The sequence below is a fragment of the Amphiura filiformis genome, chromosome 7 (genome assembly GCF_039555335.1).
Source record: "Amphiura filiformis chromosome 7, Afil_fr2py, whole genome shotgun sequence".
NCBI classification, from domain to species: domain Eukaryota; kingdom Metazoa; phylum Echinodermata; class Ophiuroidea; order Amphilepidida; family Amphiuridae; genus Amphiura; species Amphiura filiformis.
Window position 1 is genome coordinate 16,579,101 of NC_092634.1, and position 25,074 is coordinate 16,604,174.

At 36.9% G+C, this 25,074-nt stretch overlaps 1 protein-coding gene across 1 annotated transcript in view; it reads right to left on the bottom strand.

Annotated features, from left to right (window-relative positions):
• LOC140157676 (uncharacterized) overlaps positions 1 to 24,695 on the bottom strand; it is a 296,536-nt gene extending 271,841 nt beyond the window's left edge. Inside the window, exons 1-8 of the mRNA XM_072180916.1 lie at positions 24,501 to 24,695; positions 20,822 to 21,130; positions 19,732 to 20,053; positions 16,601 to 16,640; positions 15,746 to 16,097; positions 3,901 to 4,212; positions 3,329 to 3,640; positions 1,230 to 1,535 (exon numbers count right to left, since the gene is read on the bottom strand). Coding sequence (XP_072037017.1) covers positions 1,230 to 1,535; positions 3,329 to 3,640; positions 3,901 to 4,212; positions 15,746 to 16,097; positions 16,601 to 16,640; positions 19,732 to 20,053; positions 20,822 to 21,130; positions 24,501 to 24,606 — 2,059 coding nt within the window. The 5' untranslated portion in view covers positions 24,607 to 24,695. The remainder of the gene's footprint in view (positions 1 to 1,229; positions 1,536 to 3,328; positions 3,641 to 3,900; positions 4,213 to 15,745; positions 16,098 to 16,600; positions 16,641 to 19,731; positions 20,054 to 20,821; positions 21,131 to 24,500) is intronic.
• Between the last annotated feature and the right edge of the window lie 379 nt (positions 24,696 to 25,074).

Genomic DNA, 25,074 nt, shown 5'->3' on the forward strand with positions numbered 1-25,074 from the left:
GGTTGTGATAGAACTGTCTGAAATATCTTAAAAATATACGATGGTAAATTAAGCTTTCAACTTTTATGAACAATTTTACATGAAACCAAATCAAGTTGTCTGTAAAAGAGCTCGTATTCCTGTTAATTAATATTATGACGGAGTACGAACAACAATGAAGTTGATAATGATAGGTGTATTATAATGCATAAAAGATTAAAATAGCCTGCAATGGTATTAAAGAGACTAATGCTACGACCACTATTAGCCCAGTCAAATTATGAAATTACCCATCACTAATTGCTTTAGAGTCCATTTCACATGCATTCGTCTCCCAAAAGCTCACACAAAAACATATCAAAAGTCCCAGAAAATGCAAGTAGTAGAACAGTGCCTAATTTGTATCAATCAAACATGGCCGTTTATGCGGGGTGAATTTTGGTCAAATCTTATTATATACCATACCAATGTATTCCTCTCGTCATACTGATTCAAAAAAGTTTAGTTTGAACTCTCTCCGATGCACATTTCTTGAGTTATAGGGGAATATGTCAATTGTCAAAATTTTGATTCCACAAGGACAGGGGACAAGAACTGAAAATTTGTCTGATTTTGTTAATGGTCTCAGAAATGGTTTTAACAAAGAATTGTTTGACATATCTCAGGTGGCTTGTTACATTCGTAATGTGTCAAAAGATCATGTCCATTGAGACCTGGTGATCCTGACCTATTTTGCGATGTTACCTATGTAATAAAACATCCAAAACTATGCACCTTTTTCTCATTTTTCATTTATTCTTGCCAAAGGAACAATATTTGAGACCAGTTTGATTAAAATCGGCGCATTTTGCAATTGCAGACGCTTGTGGACTCTAATGAATTTGACCATTGACTTTTTTACCTATAACTAAAGACAAGTATGTTGAAACAGGTCAATCTATATGTTTCTGAATCCCTCTGATGATAGGAATGTTTTGGTTTCGATTTTAACCAGAATTGACCAACTTTAAAAATGTACACCTACTTTTAGCGCCCATTTAAGCGGGCTCGTGCAAATTAGGGACTGCTACACTACTTTAATTTCTGAAATGCACTGTGATTAAATGGGTTCTGTTGCAATTAGTGGTGGGTTAACCCCGTATTTTTGCTATATACAAACCCCTTCTTTTTGTAAGTATACAAATATTTAGGCCTATAGGTATTTATCCAACTACAATAACGATCACCAATTAACATGATAAAATACTTGCCACAATGAACTCCAGCGGAAATATTACAATCACCCGCTTCCTGACGACGTGGATGAGAGCATTCCTGTAATATGCTCTCAGTGCCATTACATGAAACATTGTTGAGTAGCATATTAGTATGTTTTACTGCAAATGTTTCCCCATTCTTTGCTTTGGCGCCTTCAGCTGGGAATCCAAGTTGACGACAAACTACAATAGCATTCTCATCACTCCATGAGTCTTGGCATATCGTAGTCCATTCATCATCAAGAAACACTTCGACCTGTCCTTCGTTTGGAGTATGACCTCCCACTAAACGAATGGTAACTGGAAAAGAAGACACAATTTGACGTCTGTATCGTTACATTCTACAGTCCATAGTTACATCAGCTATGGTTACATCTAGATATGTCGGTGAATTATCGTCAACGCTTAACTTGTTGTGCCCGGGTGCCTCCCACTTTGGAGGTGACGCGTATGTAGGGCTGTTAAACCATGGTTAAACCCCCTTTTTAGTATCGCTGTCACCCAAAGAGTTCTTATTTTCCTCTTCGATCTGTCACGTATTAAAAGACCTTATATGATTATATGTATCATTTGAATATTTCGTATAATTATATTACACGGAGAAAGGACCAGTTTAGAGAATACAAATTAAAAAAATAAACCGGGAATACCGTTTAACGAAGTGTTTATGGTATTGTCATTACTTAGGGTCTTTTTATCTTTTCAGTTTCCGTAAGTCTATTGTTCAGATACGAAAACGCAAGGGATTCAGTAAGTTTACTGTAATTTGATTTCATTGTTAACTCTGAAGTACCAATCAGCTTTTTTCAATCGACGTGATTGCCTGTGTCAATATTAAAAGGCTGGAGATAAAAGATTATGGACCACCGCGACCGGTGTCTGACCGGTGTTTTAATGGTCTAGCGCCCTTTCGTGTTTGACACTGTTTTAATCAATTTAAAAATTGATTCACATTATTATTATCATGATAATGACAAAATGCCAATCCGAATGAAAATGTCTATCTTTTTCTGTAAAAACGTTGAAAATCACGAAAGGTCCGCTTATTAGCATATCGCACCCCAATGCACCTGTGCAAGGCCGCAGTGTCGCCCTTCCCTCGTATCAATGTCTATCTCCTTGTTTTGCTTCATCCTCCCCCCTCACTCCGAATGATCAGTCTCACCACTCTCTCCTCGGCCCCTTCTCTCTCCTCTCGAGTTCTTCTCTTTCCTTGTTTTGCTTCATCCTCCCCCTCACTCCGAATGATCAGTCTCCCCACTCTCTCCCCGGTCCCTTCTCTCTCCTCTCGAGTTCTTCTTTTTCCGTCTCTCCCTCTCCTCTCATTCTTCCTCACCCCCTCCCACTCTCACTTGTTCAGTCTCAAGTATCCCCTCCCTCCCTCCCACTCCCTTGCGAAATTTATCAGTATGATCCATGACTGAAAATAAGCTCTGCAGAAATGAACATTTAAAATAAACCCGAGTCTTGCATATAGTCCCAACCAATTATCAGAGTAGCTTGCCATTGGTACGAATGAATAGAATACATTATCTTCGCTCCACTGCAATTATTTTGTATTGCATTTCAATATAAAACATGATTACCAAATTACCACTTGTATGCGCCTCATTGGGAGATATTTGACTATTTCAGACGCTCGTTTCATCGCCAATATGAAAGACTTTTGCTTATAACTTGGCAACATGGTTAGTATACATTTCAATGCAAGACTATTTTTACGAGCCACTTACGTCTAGGCGTAAGTGCATATATACACACCAAACACAAGTCAATTGAAGCCGTACAATTTACCGCGAATTTAGGACGGTAAAATTTAGACTCTTCTTTTGTCTAGCACCCAACCGCACATCTCAAGGTTTTATGTCAAAAGTCAATATAACTTACCAAAACGAAAACTGAAATTCACGAGCTTCAAATTTTCAGTAACTAACAAAAGGCTTGAATAAATGATTGGTCACACCTGGGAGACTACCACTTCAGAATAGCAATGACTTACAAAATCGGATACGGATACGGAAACAGAAACTGAAAAGATAAAACGACGGATAGTCTGCATAACATAATCATTTTCGAGTCAACCTATCACTTACCACATGACACTCCGGCGTCGTTTTCGTGATTGCAGGAATACCTTCCCCATCCCCGATGTGAGCATTCACTTAACATCATGTTATCATAATTGCACCTAGCATATTCGATATGAATAGATCCATTTCCCTCTCCAAACCAAGCATCTCCATAAGCTTTGGCGCCTTCATAAGGAAATCCAAGTTGACGACATACTACAGCAGCGTCATTATCATTCCATCCATAGCCACACACTGTACCCCATTCATTATTGTAAAACACCTCTACACGACCTTCGTTTGAATAATTACCACCAACGAGGCGAACATCAGGGGCTACAGGACAATAATAAAAATATTACATGAATTTGTATATTGAAAGGTCACTTGCCGTGCCATTGATATTATCTGTACTTTCTCCATCCGAATTCTTTCTTCTGCTACGTCTCCTTTTCATTCTGCTCCTTGTTCTTCCCTAATCCCTTCTCCCTTCATCATCATTATCATCATCGTCATCTTCTTTTTCCTTTTCTCCTTTTTTCTATTTCTCTTATACATACGAACAAGAAATTAATCAAAGGAACTACTATACTTGCCACAAATGACTCCAGCCAGTTGACTTTGATTGCAGTTGTGTTCTTTCCATCCTACATGAGCACACTGCTGTAACGTGCTTTCAGTGCCATTGCACGAAACATCATTGCGTAAACTATTTTCCCGGTCATGTCCAAACCTTGCTCCTGTCTGAGCTTTGGCACCATTAATGGGGAATCCAAGTTGCCGACATACTACCACACTTTCTTTATCACCCCACGAGGCATCACAAAGTGAGGTCCATCCACCATTGTGAAACATTTCGACACGACCTTCGTTGTAAGAATGGCCTCCGAAGAGGCGAATATCTTGTTCTAAAGAATTTTAAAACAATTATTTTTCCTAGGTTTATTTCCATAAACAAATCCTGAGCTCAGAAAAACAAATGACAGTTTTCACTCAGTTTTCATGCATTTTTCAACCCATATATGTCAACTCAAAATGGAAGAGAAGTCATACTAGTCATGTTAGTGTTAAGGTGGTACGAAAGGCAAAATCAAGTTGCTCTGGTTGAGATTAAAATAGACTTGTTGCAGAGAGATATGCAAAATAATCTTAATTCTAAAATTTGAGCCAAATCGGACAAACGGTTTTTGAGATATTGCTGTTGAAAGATTCTTTGTTTTCTATTGTTTTTGCCAATATATTGATGAAGATAATGAGGAAAATTGGCAAAATGTGCTCATTAATATTAATTTTGGCCAATATTTTGCCAATATTTTATGAATAAACCTTCATACTACTTTTACCTTTACGAATTTTGACCTGACACTTTGCCAATGTGTCTCTATGACCTAAACCTTTAACATGCGATTTTCCCGCTCATCTAATTTGCATATTTGCATAATTAATTAGCCTTAAGTATAATGCGAATTAATTATACAAATATGTTAATTAGATGTGCGGGAAAATCTCATGTTAATGTTTTAGGCCATAGAAACAAATTGGCAAAGTTTCATGTCAAAATCATATAAAAATAAAAGTAGTATGAAGGTTTATTCATAAGATATTGGTATAATATTGGCAAACATGAATATTCATGAGCACATTTTGCCCATTTTCCTCATTAACTTCATCAATATATTGGCAAAAACAATAGAATACAAAGAAACTAAAAACATGTATATTTTGACAACCGTATGTCCGATTTCCTTCAAACAAAAACTATTTTGCTCAGTGTATTTAGCTTAACTTATTCAATCTATTCAAATGGTTCTAAATTTACTTTCTGTTTTCCAGAAACATCGTTTCGAACCCCCTTAAATTCCACATTCTCACCTATAATATCGTATTGTCCCTGCAACCCCCTGCAACCCCCCCCCTCTTAAATTGGTCTTTTACCTAGCAGCAACACTCGTTTCATGAGCCTAAGTTAGAAACTGAACTGAAATAAGTTATTTTGTAGTGTACTTTTCAGTTCAGTTAAAATTCGGAGCGGTGCCTGAGCTTCCGGTGTTTGTGCTCAAAGTATTGAGATAATTCATGAGATCCTAAGGCTCATTGTAGTGGGGTTTTTTGCATGATTTTTCCTGGGAAATAGCGAAAACCTTCGGTGTATTATTTTCATATTAACGCAATAACTGCAATATATATATGGTAATGTGTTCAGTGGCTTCCCGTTTCCTATAAGATCTATAAAATAAACTGTATTATTCAAGTAAAATCTGGAAAAATATGGCATGATATGGTTCCGACATGCCTTAAGGGGACTCGATCTTTTGTGCGTAATTATAGAGGGCCAGGGGATTCACTCTATCATTAAAAAAATCATTTGAAGAAGTCAAAGAGCCCTAAGAATAAAAACTGTAGTGTAATTCACGCCAGACACAATTGCTTTATATGACAAAAATTAATTTTTGTAATCGATCAAAAAACAAACGTTTTATATCAATTTTAAATTTAGCCTGAATCTGTAAATATGGTACCTCTCGCCCTTTTTTAGGTCAAGGCTGTTTTTACCATTATGCAGCGAACCATTGTTGAAGCTATTTTACATACATGTATAAAACATTCAAGAGAAAGAATGATGCCATATACTGTTGAAATATCTTTTGTTGATTTCGAATGATAATGTCATGAAGTCGTAAATTTTAAGGTCAAATTCCTAAAACCAAAACAAAACATTGCGACGCAGATATTTCCCGACTTACGCAATTTCATCACAGTGTCTTTATTATTTGTTTGAAACCTTTCCCAAACGTTCGTGCTCTTTATGCATAAAACGGCTAATCTATCTTTACAAAACGCGTCTTTTTTTAGTAAACAAAAGGCTCATTAGAAAGGCATATTGGAAAACACCTCGAATTAATTATATCTAATGAGCGAGCACCTAGCCACTAGTTCTCGCAGCATAAAGACATAGATTAGCTTATTTGCTTTGAACACCAAGCATGTTCAATAGGAGATATTATCAGACAAATTCGGCAAAAGAATGTCACCAAAAGACTCAGTTGTAAACGTTAAAGTAAGTATAGGCCTATTCAGCAAAAAAAAAAAAAAAAAAATTGGTGGTGGTTATTGAATGGTGGGGGAGGGGGGGGGTGGAGTCCCATGTACTCGATCCCACCCAAGCGAGAAAAGATCCGAACTTAACACCAAAAGATCTATTTTATAACGTTTTTGTTCAGAGTCCGAATCAATGTTTTCAAGGAAATTTTCAAGGGGGGGGGGTCGTATAACGCTTCGTCGCTGAAGCTTAAGAGGACATAAAGTTATTGTCATTTCCAGTAGAAGTTCGTGGGTAGAGATCTAATGGCACTCAGCTAAACCAGCCTTATCTAGCATGCATATAGTTTCCATAATTGCATAATCTAACCCCCCCCCCTAGGAATCAGTTGGCAGTATTCTCCAATTAAATCAAGAGAGAAAAAAATTTTGTATGAAATACGGGTTTTTGACCAGTTCAATATGATTCAAAAACACAACTGGGAAAATGTAGAAAAGAAGAAGAAGAAAAAAAAATTCCTGAGAGAAGGCTTGGGTGGGGTTCGAACCTAGACGCATGCAATATACGCGTGATATAAAAATTACGGTACAGCGCGCTAACCGATTGCGCCACGTAAGCAAGATGTATATTTGAGGTAAAAAGACGAACTTAATGAACAAGAAGTCGAAATTGTTTATAAAACTAATTTATATCTCTCATTTGTGTTTAATTTGCATGATTAACAACAGAAATCAAACTAAATCCATATTTAAGCAAACAAAATACAAAACAAAGGCAATTTAAGGTCCCCCTTTTTTAAAGTGGGGGGGGGGGTGTATGGAACAAGACGCCGCCGCGAGGCGTATAAAATAACATTTCTTGAAAACAATGCGCCAAGTTCATGCACGATATATCATGTCCGACTGCCTTAGGATTGTTCAACTTTTATATATTACCCTAAAATGATGTAATACAAATATTTGTCTGGAAATGCAAGCATATTATGCTCATTTTTAGGGTTTTAGAGACCTATAGTGACACTGCACTTCCGGTCCGTTGGAAGTGATTTGCCTCCATGTGACTTGATACGAAATCAGACAGTGTCTGACAAGATTTTAATTTTTCTGTTCTGGTGTGATTTTCTATTTTTTTAAAAGCAAATTTCATGGGGGGGGGCAGGGCGGGTGAATGACTTTAACTCTTTGGCTTTTTCCAATGTGATTTCCTAATGATAGCATCAAAGAAACTTATCTTAACGCATAAAATTAAACAAATGTACTAATTTTCAACATTTCTACTTAAAGCCAGAGGGGGGGGGGGTGTTTTGCCACATGAATATTATAGGCCTACTAATAAAACGCAGATATTTGTCCACAGAAATTCCCTGACCAGAATCTATTTTCTAGAATGCTCAAAACTTGCGGGGGGAGGGGTAGAACATGGATTTTGTTCATTTTTTCATTTTTATCTCATTTCCTGTTGTATTTACCAATACGCGCGAGATTCAAATATTCTAATAATAGGCCTATTCACCAAAGGCAGTGATGCTCACAACTCTATTGTAATATATAACTCTTGGTTTTCTCCAGGATCACTTTGTAATGTAAAGATGGCATTATGAGATTTATCATTTATCATTACACTCCTCCACACAACTGCCACCGTGGCCGAACGGTAAAGCGCTAGACGCGTAATCGAAGGAAATTTCAAATAGCTGGTTCAAATCCTAACGAAGCCTGTGGAAACTTTTTTTTTCTTCAAAATTCATGATCGCATTCCGAAATAAGTCACTTGTCGGTAAATCATGTATCGCACACCGTCATCGTCCCTATATCTTCGTGTCAAAAATTGCCGTGATAGTACGATGAATCCTCACGTTTTTCAACAGCTACGCATGGTGATTTTGTTCGAGATAGGCCGAGCGACTCAGGCTAAGCATACAATTTGAGATTTTGAGAGCCTGCCACACTGTTTCTATTCTATGTTTTTACGATTTTCGCATGATCAGTATATGGCTGGCCGTAACCGCCACAACGTGGAGCTGCTACGCGTAGCTTACTTTTCGCTTCGCGGAGCTAAATTGACCAATCATGTTAGATCTTTTCATTACGCGGAGCCAGTGGATGCATCCTCGTTCCAGAGAGAAAACTCTTGCCAAAATTAATGTTTACTATGGGGATTTTAAATGAATCGATTGTAAATAAACCACGACCAGTTGTACAGGATCAATACCATTGTTTGATTAGTGTATAGTCAATGTTACCTTGCATGCATGTGTAATGTGTGTGGCGTGTTTCTTTGTTTGTTTGTTTGTCTACTGTGTCAGGCCAGGATCACTGACACCCACGGTACTGATACTGTCATACTATCACGGTGATCATATTGTTGTTGACTTTAAAATAATCATGATGCAGTCATGTCTACAGTAGAATTCACCACGACCTTTGAAGGACTTAAACCCCATTAAAAGCTATTAAACCAAGATAACACTCAATGAAAACAGCTCAACTATGTTACATCAGATCTTCTCTGGTTAAATACACACTGCACTTGTGTCTGTTTTACCTGTGCAATGAGCAATGAGCTGGTATTATAGTTTCAGTTGGGTGAACGATTATAAAGCGAACGCAAGGTAACAATACTGTGGGCTTTTGTTTACGAAATGAGACAATAGTCTGCTTATTGTTAATCAGCGTTCTTGAAAATGAGAAGCTTAATGACTTAACACGGTTTAGAAATAATTTCTTCATATTTTTTGGTGTTATCTGTCGTTTACATATCCTTCCTAAAACACAAAAGTACCAATATTTCCAAACACCTAAATTAGCTAAAAATTTAGGACATGTTACAAAACTATATTTTCTAGAATTTCAGAGAATACTTTAAATATTGGCCGGTTATTTTTTACACAGTGACGTCAACTAGGCAATGGTCTATACTTCTAACATACACTATTTGTAGAGGTCACGCGTCAATGGTGAGCGCACTGAGTATTGTGTATAGGAAAACGGACAGTAACTACAGTATGTATGGCCTACTACTAGTATATAAAGTAAATCCGAACTGGTTTGCAGTTTGCTGAAGGTCGAATTCCGCAGGCCACACCGCGCAAGTTATACAAATTAGCTCCCGGCGATACACTTCAGATCGCAGAACTGTGTGCATGGTTTACCACCACTCTGCCTAGCTATATAGTTATGTACAATACTGTATGAGTTTCTTATGAGTGCATGTCCATCTTAATAATAAGTCGGTTCGTACTTTTCATAAACTACTTTTTGAATCATAACTTTCGTGAGCGAGGATATCTTGCAACTACGTGACGCTCGTCTGGCAAATTCTTAATGAATAAATTCGCTTCACGTAATGAGTAAGTCGTACTTGATTGGTCAGTTTTACCTCCGAGTACGCGCGAGATTCAAATATTCTAATAATAGGCCTATTCACCAAAGGCAGTGATGCTCACAACTCTATTGTAATATATAACTCTTGGTTTTCTCCAGGATCACTTTGTAATGTAAAGATGGCATTATGAGATTTATCATTTATCATTACACTCCTCCACACAACTGCCACCGTGGCCGAACGGTAAAGCGCTAGACGCGTAATCGAAGGAAATTTCAAATAGCTGGTTCAAATCCTAACGAAGCCTGTGGAAACTTTTTTTTTCTTCAAAATTCATGATCGCATTCCGAAATAAGTCACTTGTCGGTAAATCATGTATCGCACACCGTCATCGTCCCTATATCTTCGTGTCAAAAATTGCCGTGATAGTACGCTCAATCCTCACGTTTTCAACAGCTACGCATGGTGATTTTGTTCGAGATAGGCCGAGCGACTCAGGCTAAGCATACAATTTGAGATTTTGAGAGCCTGCCACACTGTTTCTATTCTATGTTTTTACGATTTTCGCATGATCAGTATATGGCTGGCCGTAACCGCCACAACGTGGAGCTGCTACGCGTAGCTTACTTTTCGCTTCGCGGAGCTAAATTGACCAATCATGTTAGATCTTTTCATTACGCGGAGCCAGTGGATGCATCCTCGTTCCAGAGAGAGAAAACTCTTGCCAAAATTAATGTTTACTATGGGGATTTTAAATGAATCGATTGTAAATAAACCACGACCAGTTGTACAGGATCAATACCATTGTTTGATTAGTGTATAGTCAATGTTACCTTGCATGCATGTGTAATGTGTGTGGCGTGTTTCTTTGTTTGTTTGTTTGTCTACTGTGTCAGGCCAGGATCACTGACACCCACGGTACTGATACTGTCATACTATCACGGTGATCATATTGTTGTTGACTTTAAAATAATCATGATGCAGTCATGTCTACAGTAGAATTCACCACGACCTTTGAAGGACTTAAACCCCATTAAAAGCTATTAAACCAAGATAACACTCAATGAAAACAGCTCAACTATGTTACATCAGATCTTCTCTGGTTAAATACACACTGCACTTGTGTCTGTTTTACCTGTGCAATGAGCAATGAGCTGGTATTATAGTTTCAGTTGGGTGAGTTGGGAAGTACTGCTATATGTGTTTAAATGCTTAAATGGACATGCTCCAGGTTATTTAGCTTCTTGTTTCACACCTTACCATCAATCACGTACCGGACTTCGCTCTGCTTCAGATACAACTCGGCTTACTGTACATAAATTAAATGCCAAGTCTCTCCACTCTGCCGCAAATAAAGCTTTTTCTCTGGCTGCTCCTGGACTGTGGAACAATTTACCCATCACCATCCGTACTGCAAACTCATTGCCAGTCTTCAAGAAATTACTGAAGTCATATCTTTTCCCAAAAAGTTGACTGTTTTTATTGCTCACTTTGTTTGTTATATTGTGTTTATGCTTTGAATTTGTTTATGCGCTGTGATCTAGATGAAACGGCGCTTTATAAAAGAATTGTGTATGTATGTATGTATGTATGTATGTATGTGAACGATTATAAAGCGAACGCAAGGTAACAATACTGTGGGCTTTTGTTTACGAAATGAGACAATAGTCTGCTTATTGTTAATCAGCGTTCTTGAAAATGAGAAGCTTAATGACTTAACACGGTTTAGAAATAATTTCTTCATATTTTTTGGTGTTATCTGTCGTTTACATATCCTTCCTAAAACACAAAAGTACCAATATTTCCAAACACCTAAATTAGCTAAAAATTTAGGACATGTTACAAAACTATATTTTCTAGAATTTCAGAGAATACTTTAAATATTGGCCGGTTATTTTTTACACAGTGACGTCAACTAGGCAATGGTCTATACTTCTAACATACACTATTTGTAGAGGTCACGCGTCAATGGTGAGCGCACTGAGTATTGTGTATAGGAAAACGGACAGTAAGGGTCGGTTCATAGTGCATATTCGAAGACGAATATTCGGCTTCGAATACTTTTTGTGACGTCAAAATATATACGGCAACGAATAAAATATGAGTTGAATCGGATTAAATATCGCGCAACTGATAGCGAGATACTATTGATTTATATGAAAGGCTCGAGGTCACCTGAATATCGTTCGACGAACGATGATTTCAAAAATCCCCAATGAAAATTAAAGGATCTGGAATGAGCGTTTTGAGCGTTTCGACAGTATTTTTGTGGGACATGAGCACATCAGACATATCGAATTACATTATGAATACGAAGAATGTCTTTCTGATATCAAATAATTTTCATTTTTTGAAATTCACGATATATAATACAAATTTTATGACAAATTATTAGAATGTGATATTTTTCACATATTGATATATAACAGTCCTCGAAGTAAATATTATAAATCTAATGATATTTTCTTAAAGTGTATGTAGCTGGGAGGAAAAGCCGGCGATCAATTGAAAATTTTGCCCTTTCATATTGAAGATATGGATTTTTTTTCCCAAAAAGACCTAATTTTTTTGGTGTTTTGGGGAAAAAAAATCCATATCTTCAATACGAAAGGTCAAAATTGTCAATTGATTGTCGGCTTTTCATCCCACCTACATACACTAGCCTATAAGTATAAATCATCAGATTTATTAAGTTTCATTTGAGTACTGTTAAATATCAAAAATATCAATTTTTAATCATTTGCCATAAAATGTGTATTTCATTGCGAATTTCAAAAATCAAAATTATTTGATATCAGAAGGACATTCTTCGTATTCAGAATCCTATTCGACATGTCTGATGTGCTCCAATGTCCCACAATAAATAGACCTACTGCGCATTGATTTAGTGGTGTGCCCCCTTATTAGTGCGGTTAGTAATGATTAGTAAATGTTTTATGCAAATAATTAGGCTTACAAACATAACCTAAATGTACAAGTGAATGTTTCCATATTAACGTAGCTCTATTTAAATCGACTGATGCAGAAAAAAAGTCTAACTCCAAATTCAGATTTATGCCTCCACACCGGTTTTACATAAATAATGTTTGGCCCCAGTTCTAGGTCCCCATATGCATCTGCCCCTGGCAGATGACGTGTGAGGGTCCGGGGTGGTAAATCATTGGTTATTGATATAAAAATACGTTTGCCATGGAAGTTCACCCATTTTTGTTATTTTGGGCCGAATAAAGATGTAATGCGTTGTTATCAGTCAAATTCATAATTATAATTAATAATAAAGAGGGCAAAATAAGTAATATGTAGGAATGGATATATAGCGCTTTGCAATGAATCTCTTCATAAACTATGCAGAACAACCAAAACCACGAGCGTTGGTACCCTATCATTGCGTGTTCTTTTAAAATAAATTCTTGTTTATTTCTATAATTTGTGAATCAGGCATTAAAACACACTTAGGCCCTAGCAATGTAGGCCTACACAAGTTCGGAACGAGACTTTTTATCTTTTGACGCGTATTTCGGTCAAATGCCAAAATTGATTGCTCAATGAATCATGAAATGAGAGCAATACTACTTTGATGATACCGATCTCAAGTGGATATCAGCCAATGAAAAAAGTATTCACCGGAAATATATTTGTGGGAGTTGAATTTTGTTGAACTCGACAGATATATATTTGATGGGTCACCGTGGGTGGTCTCATATTTAACACTTGTGAGGGCTGTCATATTTGTCGTCGCTTCAATCATATCTTATGATATTTATATATTTATTTATTTATATATTTATTTATTTATTTATTTATTTATTTATTTATTTATTTATTTATTTATTTATTTATTTATTTATTTATTTATTTATATTTATTTATTTATTAATTTATTTATTTAATTATTTAATTATTTATTTATTTATTTATTTATATATATTTATATATATATATATATTTATTTATTTATTTATTTTTATTTATTTTTTTTATTGACTTATTTATTGACTTATTTATTTATTTTTTATTTATTTATTTATTTAATTTATTTATTTATCTATTACTCATTCATTTCTTGATTTGCTTTGCAGTTGAAACCTACAAGAAGGTATGGGTCAACCTCCGCGCCTGTTACAGGCAGGTCGTAAATGTCCCGAAAACCAAATCTTTTTGACTCCTATTCAGGTCAGGGGCGTAACCAGACCTGACCATCCGGGGGGGCAAGATTGAAAAATTGCCCAATTTCTGATCAAAAGTTATAGTATTTATATTCAAGAGAACGCTCGCTTGCTACGAAGCGTTAAACGGGTGGAGTCGGTGGGGTCCAGGGATCCAGGGGCAAAGCCCAGGCGGGGGTCAGGGGGGGGGGGGGCTGAGCGCCATGAAGCTCCTGGTTTTTGGCATATTAGAAAATATCAGTGTTTCAGAGTACAAATTTCACAATGAAAGTAGTAGGCCTATAGATCTTCTTCTCTCTTTCTTTCCCTTTTCTCTTCTCCCTTGAGTCCCTTCCCCTTTTCTCTTCTCCCTTCCCCCTTTTCTTCCCTCTTTTTTCTTTTCTTCTTTCCTCTTTCTCTTCCCTCTTTTTTCCCTTTTTTCTCTTCTCCCTTCCCATTTATTCTCTTCTTTCCCCTTTCTCTTCCCTCTTTTTTCTTCCCTCTTTTTCTCTCTTTCCCCCTTCCCAATTTTTGAATCTTCCGGGGACTCTTCTTCCAGGTTTTTTTGTGTCCGGGGGGAAGCTTGCACCCCGGCCCCCACTGGTTACGCCACTGCTCCTATTTGACCCATTTATACAGACATTAAATCATGACAATAGTTCAATGGAGTTTACCTATTATGATTTTATTAACTTCGTTAAAGAAATTCTCTAAATTTTGCTTACCTTGGTCAACGGGCAATACTTGTTAACAGTCGGGCAACGCTATGAATTGTAGAAATATATCTTTCTCCGGTTCATAGTTTTATATTCGAAGCCGCATATATTTTGACGCCCAAAACGTATTCGAAGCCGAATATTCGCCTTCGAATATTCACTTTGAACCAGCCTTAACTACAGTATGTATGGCCTACTACTAGTATATAAAGTAAATCCGAACTGGTTTGCAGTTTGCTGAAGGTCGAATTCCGCAGGCCACACCGCGCAAGTTATACAAATTAGCTCCCGGCGATACACTTCAGATCGCAGAACTGTGTGCATGGTTTACCACCACTCTGCCTAGCTATATAGTTATGTACAATACTGTATGAGTTTCTTATGAGTGCATGTCCATCTTAATAATAAGTCGGTTCGTACTTTTCATAAACTACTTTTTGAATCATAACTTTCGTGAGCGAGGATATCTTGCAACTACGTGACGCTCGTCTGGCAAATTCTTAATGAATAAATTCGCTTCACGTAATGAGTAAGTCGTACTTGATTGGTCAGTTTTACCTCCGAGTATTGACAAATTCTAACATGATCATGATTGGTCAATTTGGCTCCACGGAGCAAAAAGTCAGCTACGCGTAGCAGCTCCACGTTGTGGCGGTTGCGGCCTACCATATCAGTATCCCATATGATATTTATATTGCAAGAAAAATTTATTTGTTGTCAGGAAAATCACAGGTTTTATCTTAAATACACTAACTGGAAATTAAATACACTAATTAGTGAGGACCGGTATTTTGCTGTGGATATGTTTAACTGCAATTTTGCGGTAAAAAATTTGAAATCCTGGGTAAAAATTGTGACCATATTCAACTCTTTGAGAAAATAATTATATAAAGGAATGCGTGTAAAATCCAGGTGCAACACAATGTGCATTATTGACACACTATCACTCTCTTTATCTACGTCAATAATAGAATATCGATTTCAATCGAATTGAATACATTGCTCAGTTTTGAGTTTGTAGTTGACTACTAAGCGACCTAAGCGATCGATTGCTAGCCAATCAGATAGAACTCCTTTTCTTGCGTTCGGTGAAATACCACTCGCCCGTCGCTCACCAACGGAGTATTAAATTTATATTTATCGTATAGGACGTCGACACTGTGTATCGTATCCTTAATAAGCTTTTATAGAAGAAAGAGTTGATAATTCTACTTACCACACGACACTCCAGCATCTTCAGAATGAATGCATTTATGATTTCCCCATCCAAGATGCGGACATTTACTTAAGGCACTCTCATTGCCAATACAGAAAACATCGTCAAGGAAAATAGCGACAATACCTTCTCCAAACCAAGCACTTTCATAAGCTTTGGCCCCTTCAGTAGGATATCCAAGTTGACGGCATACTACCATAGCGTCTTCATTCGTCCATGAATCATCACATACTGTACCCCATTCGTTATTATGGAACACCTCCACCCGGCCCTCAGCTAGATGTCTGCCTCCAACCAAACGAATGGCGTTTGCTTGAATAATTATATAATTGAAATTATAATTGTGATATAACTTGAAATATAAAATTGTAAAGCGTCAACTTTTATAAACAATTTTTCATGAAAAAGCAATTTACCTCTTGTATTGAAGTCTAAGGGCGAGTTTCTCGACGGGTGGCTTAGCAGTTGGCTTGTTTAGCCTCAAGGCTAACGCGAGGTCGTAAGACCATGGTTAACTGAAAACATATTTCCCCGAAGCACGGCTACCATAGCCTCGAGCCTTCATTGGCCTTGTGTGCCAGGCTTGTAGGATTATCACCAGACTTCGCTAAAAATTATATTTCTCGAAATCAGTCTTATATGTAGCCGTAGTCTACGCAAGCCTGTTAGGCAAGGCTTACAGTGCTTTTTCTGGCCCTGTCTCAGCATTTTAAATTATAAATGGTTTAAATTGTAAAGGGTTAAATTAGGCCTAATTCCTTACAAGTGATCACTCTCGCAGTCTCGCTTATTCAACATTTTTTTTAAGTTTGCTTATTGTCTTTCATTAACAAAAAAAAGAATTAGGTTTCTAACATGTTTTGTTGTGTTCCTGGACTCTTTTGAGATCCGACACCTAAAAATCCAAGATATGCAAATTAGGTATTTTTTGCTTTTATTTAACCGAAGTGTCCTTGAAACCATATATGAAGTGTCTAGCATGTTTAATAAGAAAAAAGTTTTTTGGTGAAAACCTTCCCTTAAACCAAATCATGTTGTCCGTAAAACAACATTTGATGACCTGAGCGCAAGAAGACCGTAAGTCCACTTGGCCCCTCAACATGTATACACTAAAGTTCTGTATAGTTTCTTAGGGTTTTATAATGTTTAATATGTAATAAAACATTACCAAACTATACGAAACTATGCGCAACTTTAGTGTATGGTCCTGTGTCACAACCTGGGGTACCTTTCTGTTACATAGTAAAAAAATGAAATGTTTCAAACATTTTACCTACACGTCTCATTTGAAGTGGTTCATCCTCCTGAGCATTTTGACACCTTTTTTTTTTTATGGATTCAACCCCACCTCTTTTTTCACATTTACAATCATTCTGAGCAAGTATTAGTCTTTTAAATGACCTTCTGTATTTATTTACTTAGTTTAGATGTCTGGGAGTTCATTTACACATTTTTTTTACTATATTCAAATTTTTAATGGGGGTTTTAGATCAAATTTACGATACGAATCCCTCCTCCTAATCCTCCTCCTCCTCAACCACCCTTGGCATATTTCATGCCAAAGAAAATAATTAAAAATTATTTTAAAACAGGATAAAAACATGAGTAATATAGAATAAATTACCCTCAATTTAAGACCTAATTGAATCTTCTAAGTGAAGGAATACTCAAGCGACACTGTTTTGAAGTCCAAGCTGCACATCAAAATGTAACAAAACCACCTTTTTGGGTACCCCAGTATATGACACATGATCGTATACATGTTGAGTGGCCAAGTGGATTTCTTGCGCTCAGGTCTTCATTTATTCCTGTCAAATAGTGATATCTTTGTTAATTAATATCATGACGAGATACGAACGATATGCGTAAATTTATATATTTTGTAATTGTTCTGTTCTATTGCGTCTTAGGATATTTTAACCAAATACTAGTAGTTCTTACTTCCATTGTATGAAATTAATGCCTTATCTAGTATACAGGGTGTCCCAGAAAAAATTACCGAGCGAATGAATTTGGACGTAAGTCGAGAAATAAACATCAAGATCCAAAAATCTAAACATCAGCGTGTAGTAGCTCATCTTATTCGTCCATTTTACTGGAATCGGTTGACTGATTGCGAAGAAATGAGCGATTACATAACGCATGCGTTAATTCACTTCATTCAAAGTTTGAAAGAAAGATCATTCAACACAATGCGCACTATAGTCAACTGTAAATGGGCTTCATGTTTTATTATGTGAAACCCTTTTCGTTCTTTTTAAACAATCTGTTTCTTGCAAAACATTTAATCAGGTTTTGTTCAAATTCCAAAAAGTGCACGATATTGAAAATGAAAGCTTCCATGTATATATATATAAGATGATGATCGGTACTTGTAAATATCTTTTTTCGTTAACGTTGATAAAAGAATTATTGCATAAAAGAATTCCAGCTGGCTTAAAATATTTCACACACACATTTCAGTTTTTGGAATATTTCGTAGAAATTGTAATGCAAACTAATGCAAATCTAAAGTTTCAACATTAATGTTACATGATATCAAAAATTACACGTAAACTGTAAGCACTTTATCATTGCCATTCTTGGCTCAAATGTTCTTTGAAAAGTTAAAATACAACATATTTGCACAACCTAAAGAATTAAAGTTGGAAAGCTTCCAATTGCAGAAATCAAAGTTTTCTCGGACAAACTGTTATTCATCTTCAGTGAAAGCATGAATAACATAACGCCGTCGGATTACAAAATACATAATGTGAACTAAATTTAATGAGATACACAAACTTTAGGAAGCGGTGAGCGAGTATGAAAAAACCGCCTGTGATCAAACTTGGAATGAACTGCATTGATGCGCGCATTATATAATCGTTAATTTCTTCGCAACCAGTCAACCGAATCAAATAAAACGTGATGCACAATCAAATAGGATATCTGGTACATTTTAAATTGTTAGATTCTGATGTCTACTTCTCGACTTACGTTCAATTTTATTCACTCGGTATTTTTTTCTGGGACACCCTGTAAATACTAATTGATAATATAATAAGTTCTGAACTAACTCGAATGAACGCTGGAATAGTAACTATATCGAATAATTTTTAGCGATCACATATTTATCAAAAGGATCATGAAGCCCAATCTATTCCCAACATATCAGTTCAAATTGCATTTGATTCGGTCCAGTGATTACAGAGAAACGGATGAATAAGCAGCTCATTTAAAATTTGAACACAGTGAGCTTTAGCCCTAGAAACCCTTTTTACTTTTATTTAACATTCAAAATCTCGGAAGAAATGCGATATAAAATCCGGTTAGCCTTGAGACTAGACAAGCCAACTGCTAAGTCACCAGTCGAGAAACTCGCCCTTAGGGACCGTTCACAAACACTTGTTAGGGATGCTGTTGCAAAAAGGGGGCCCTGAAAATTTTTGACCCTCCTGGGGGGCTGAAAAAAAATGACCACAAATTTTCCTGGGAAAATTGAGTTTATATGCTTTTCTATGGGGTTGACCCATAATTTTCATGTCAAAAAGGGGGCCCTGAAATTTTTTAGATCTGTAAAGGGGGGCCCGAAAAATTTTTGCAATGAAATTTTTTTGCATCAGGCCCCCTTACAAGTGTTTGTGAACAGTCCCTTAAGTTTGGAAAGTTGGGAACCCAAAAATTTGGCATATGCAAAGGGGGGTGAGGGGAGGCCAAGATGTTTTGCCAGGGCGAGAGGGGAAAACAATCGGGCAGGCAAGTATTTGTATGGCATGCCGTTTGGAAATCATAATTATTGCACAGTCCCTTACGTTCAAGAAATATGGCTCCAATAAAGACTCGGGTTGCGAGAGCGAGCTAGGTTTAGCTACCTCAAGGTCACTTTATTAAGCTGCCTGTCGAAAAACTAGTCCAAAAGGGCTAATATTAGTAATAAGCATATTACGGAGATAAATAAAATAATAAAACCGGCAACATACGAACAAGAAAATCCTAAGAGGAACTACTTGCCACAAATGACTCCAGCCAGTTGACTTTGATTGCAGGTGTGTTCTTTCCATCCTACATGAGCACACTGTTGTAACGTGCTTTCAGTGCCATTGCACGAAATATCATTGTGTAAACTACTAGTAGTTTCTCGGTCTATTCCAAACCCTGTCCCTCTCTCAGCTTTGGCACCATCAATGGGGAATCCAAGTTGCCTACATATTACCACCGCTTCTTTATCACCCCACGAGGCATCACAAAGTGGGGTCCATTCACCATTGTGAAACATTTCGACACGACCTTCGTTAGAATAATGGCTCCCGAAGAGGCGAATATCTTGTTCTAAAGTATAAAAGAAACATTTCTATCTTCAAAAGTTTGATAAGATTTATAACTTTATTTCTAGAAATATCAAACAAACAAAACACATGTTGAAGGTAATAGGTAGTCCCAACAAACACAAGTATGTTTTGAGAATGTTTTAAAACTCAATTTAATCATTTTTCCAAACATAACAAATTACAAAACATGTTAATAACAATTAAATGTTGCACCGGCGGATCCAGGAGGGGGAGGAGGGGGCGCGGTCCCCGGTATGATCCAGGGGGACATTTTTGGGCCATTCAATTCTCATTTTTCTCAATATTTTAGCCCCACCCCCGGTAGTTTACCCTCCTGGATCCGCCCCTGTGTTGGGTATACAAAGAGTATTTTGTATATCAAAAATACCACCAAATTGTTGTCATATGAAATGTAAATAAATATTTTGTCAACATTTAAATAAAATTAGTTGCATTATATGATGTAACATTTGAAAACGTTTTAAAATGCTTTTGTATAACCCAATATTTAATTATTTTTTATGGTACCTTTGTGCCCCTATTAAAAATAATATTACGAAAACATTTGTCAGTGCATGTAAAATGCTATGAAACATTTGTCAAGTCATAATACTGATTTTCTTTAATATTGTTGATCAGGAATCGGGAAAGGGAATTACATTTACCTAGCAGCAAAAGACTCGTTCCATGGTGTTAAGTTAGAAACTTAACTGGAATAAATTCTTTTGTATTATGCTTTAAAGAAGCAAAATGTTGATGATTTACTTACCACAGGAAACTCCAGCATCTTCATAATAATAGCAGTCATGATTTCCCCATCCACTATGCGGGCATTCACCTAAGGCACGCTCATTGCCAATACATAAAACATCATCAAGGAAGATATCTCCAATACCGTCCCCAAACCAAGCACCTCTACAAGCTTTGGCCCCTTCAGTACGGAATCCAAGTTGACGGCATACTACCATAGCGTCTTCATTCGTCCATAAGTCACCACATACTGTACCCCATTTGTTATTATGGAACACCTCAACACGGCCTTCTGCTAAATGTCCGCCTCCAACCAAACGAATGCTTACTGAAATATATTACACAAAACGTATATCAACAAATATGATAACATGGTAAACTGTAAGTTTTCATGCTGTAATTTACGAAATCTGGAGCGAAAAGTTCGATTAAAATTCTTGTAAATATCCGAAAAATGATAAATAAACAAGGGATTTACAAGGCGCCATAAGTGCTTTAGGATTCAAGGAGAAGAAGGATCAAAGGACAGTAAGAAATATTACTTTATATACGGAGGTGTAACGTCACGTGCATCCCCAAGAACTCTACCAAACCAATTATTTTAGCCTCCTTTTATGGTTCTATAACTAGTGTTGGGTTAAGGAATCCTGATGTTCAAATTTCTTAGGGAACAGGCTTATTTGATGCAGTATGATCTCCTGAGCATTTTGACACCATTTTCATCCAAATCGGCCAAAAAATGAGTTGGTGCCGGCCAAAACAAGTATTTGGACAGGGGGTCTGAAAATCAATATTTTTGACAATAGTCATTATTATATGCCTAATTATGTTCAAGTTGGTGCTGATTTGTATGTAATTGATGTCTAGAATTCCATTTATGAAAGTTGCATAAAAATTGGAGTTGTCGTTTTCTTAAAATGACTGTTTTACGTCCAAATATGGATGTGAGGGCGCTTTGCATAAAACATGCAAACGATCTTTCAAACGGAAATTTCAATGATATATTTATGAAGATAATCATAGTTAATACCTGCTCAAGAAAGAAATTTGAACGGTTTACATAGTACGGTTTGATTTTGGCAGCCATTTGAATATTTCATAGAATGCGCCCATTTAACTGTACAGGGGTCAATGCACTTTAAAACGTGTACGTTTCAATGGAAGGCTTCCTGAGAATATATACGAAAAATGGTGCCACGGTCAAACGAAAAGCATTATAATGCCCAAATTTCTTGAGGATATGCCACATGTAATTATCTTCAAGATGGCGTCATTAAAATTTGTTGTGAAAAGAACGTGTGCGTGTTTTATGCAAAGCGCCCTCACATCCATATTTGGACGTAAAACAGCCATTTTAAGAAAACGACAACTCCAATTTTTATGCAACTTTCATAAATGGAATTCTAGACATCAATTACATACAAATCAGCACCAACTTGAACAGAATTAGGCATATAATAATGATTGTTGTTGAAAATATTGATTTTCAGCCCCCCTGCGGACCCCCTGTCCAAATCCTTGTTTTAGCCGGCACCAACTCATTTTTTGGCCGATTTGGATGAAAATGGTGTCAAAATGCTCAGGAGATCATACTGCATCAAATAAGCCTGTTCCCTAATATGAAACATCACCCTTTTTAAAAGGCTGTTTAACCTAGCCCTACTATAACACATTCAAAAACATTCTCGGCACCCTGGTTATATTCAAGATCAAAGGTCAAATTTCAAAGTATTCCTCTCATTTCAAGGATTCAGAAAAGGTATTGTTTGATTGTTTGATTTACCTGCGACATACCGTTCTTGAGTTATAGTCCAAAAGGGCAAAACTTGGAATGGTCAGTTGTTTGAGCCAAATGGGGTCAAATATTAAAACCGCTCCGAATTCAACGAAAATTGTCTCAAAGTACTCATCATGTACAAACAAGTCAAACAAAGATTACTGTGTAGAATTCTTTGTAATACTGACAATTTGGCAATGAAAGTCCACCCAGGGCCGGATTTACCATTGGGCCAGATGGGCCCCCAAATTTTTGGGGCCCCCAAAATTGCCCTGTGCATTAGCCGAAAAACACCATGTATTGGGTCAAAATAGGGTAAATTTTTAAAATTTCGCATTTCGCAATGGCCTGTTATATACAAAAATTCAGCTTCAATTATTACTGTACTAAAGTACGTGGTATTTTGACAACGGTATACACCGTGACAATACGTATGCTAGCATACAGCATACTCTTCCAAGCACGGTCTTCACCGTGACAATACACTACGTATTGTCACAGTGTTTTCCATGTCCATACGTGAGGATCACGCGTCATCTATTATTTTCCTAAGACGCAGGGGACAAGCTACGTACCGTGCCGTTGAAATGGCTTTCTGTTCCAGCCACTCCATGAATATATATATTACATGCGAGGAAACTGAGAGGACTATAATTGAAGACCGACTTAAAAATACTAGTTTGCGTCTGACGTCAGGGCAAAGGCGCGGCGTGATTGGTTGCTGAACTGCGCAGTACGGCATTTTGGTCTAGTTGACAGGACGCCATACGCAAACTAGTCTTTTTAATTCGGTCTTCAATTATACCCATAGTCATACCGCACTGCTGGCGGTAAATATCATCCGAGTAGCTAAAGTAGGCAACCGTTGCAATTTTGTGAGTTCGATGATGTCATTGGCAGTGAGGAGTTCTGTTTTTCAAGTCTTATCTTCACTATTTTTTCACGGAGAACATGAAGAGTGAGATCAATAGGGGTACTGGTAAATAGCGCCACCACATCGTGTGAATTGATGATCTCATCTTCTACACCACATTTCGCCATACTGCATTTTAGAAACGCTTGCTGTTAGAATAAGAAAAATTTTAATTGTAATTATTGCACAGGTCACGGCGACCCTGTAACCTTTCCGGAAAAAGCCGAGTGGCAGGTTTTTCAAATAAATATTTTCTGTGTAAAAACTGTACCATCAGATAGGTAATGGAATATATGAATATTAACTGTACATCTATCACAACAATTTTTGCTAACAACTTGCGTCACAATTGATCTAGTATAGAATAGTAGAGAATTTATTTCAATCTTATATACCCCATTTTTTTTTGGAATTAAGTGAAAATTTATTCTGTAAAAACTGTAATATTTTTATGTAATTTTCACATTAGACCCGACAAAAGATTACCGTTTTGTTGTTATGATAATCTAATCTTTTGATTTCGTAAATAAAATTAGGGGTCTAATGTGGATTTAGGATGCAAACTGGAACAATCCAATGCCTTGTCAATTTTTGGCCAAACGAGGACGAGGGGCCTGCGCACAAAATCTTTGACTAACTCATCACGCCCTACACCGTGCTTCCTGTCGTCCATAAAAGGAAACAGTCTGATGTGATGTGTTGCCTGTCTGATGAAAGCACTAGCGTAGTGGTGAAACGTCACTCAAAATGTTAGTGCATCATTTTACATAAGAATTATTAGAAACAAACAAAATCCATGGTTGAAATCAACATTCCTAATGAACTTGTTCAAAGAAAGAAGGCACCCTTTCCAATACCCTTTCCCGCGGATTTCTGCTCGAGGATGAAAAATTTATTCTAAGCGACCCCCGGAATATTTTGTGCGCTCCGACGGATTTACCCTTTTATCATGATATTTGTAAAACTCATTTGAATGATATATACCATATCGCAATTACCGTCTCTTACCTTCGTTTGTCTCACTTAATACAGCAGTCCATCCAAAGGTACACGATAGAACTATTAAGATGTACATAGATATACCCATCTTGTTTAAGTGGCAGCTACAACCCATTACTCCATGTATACAACCAAACACAGAGCAAACTACCGGTACTATTTAATTGCACTGACTTGGCGGAGGAACGAGTAACTACATGAAATTTAGGAATGGAGCCAGGAGGAAGTCAGAATACCGAAAATAAAAACACGTGGTGTTGCCAGCAATTTACTGAATTGGCATTGATATTAGTTATTAAACGTAACTGCCAATCGGGCTTCATGCATCGGGATGCCTTATACAGTATGTCATAAGATACCTCATAATGATAGTTCCTCCTATAGTGTTATTGTTAAAATCATTTTGAAATCCGGTTCTGCTTTAAATGATAGGCCTATGTTGTCTCATATTCCTGTTTATAGTAATACTGCACCATCAGCACGCACACGTACGTGTTATCCCGAGTTTCATCTGAACAACATTGATATCCGGTTCTTCTTTTGATACTTTCGAAGTTGTCAACCACGCCAGTTCAGGATATTA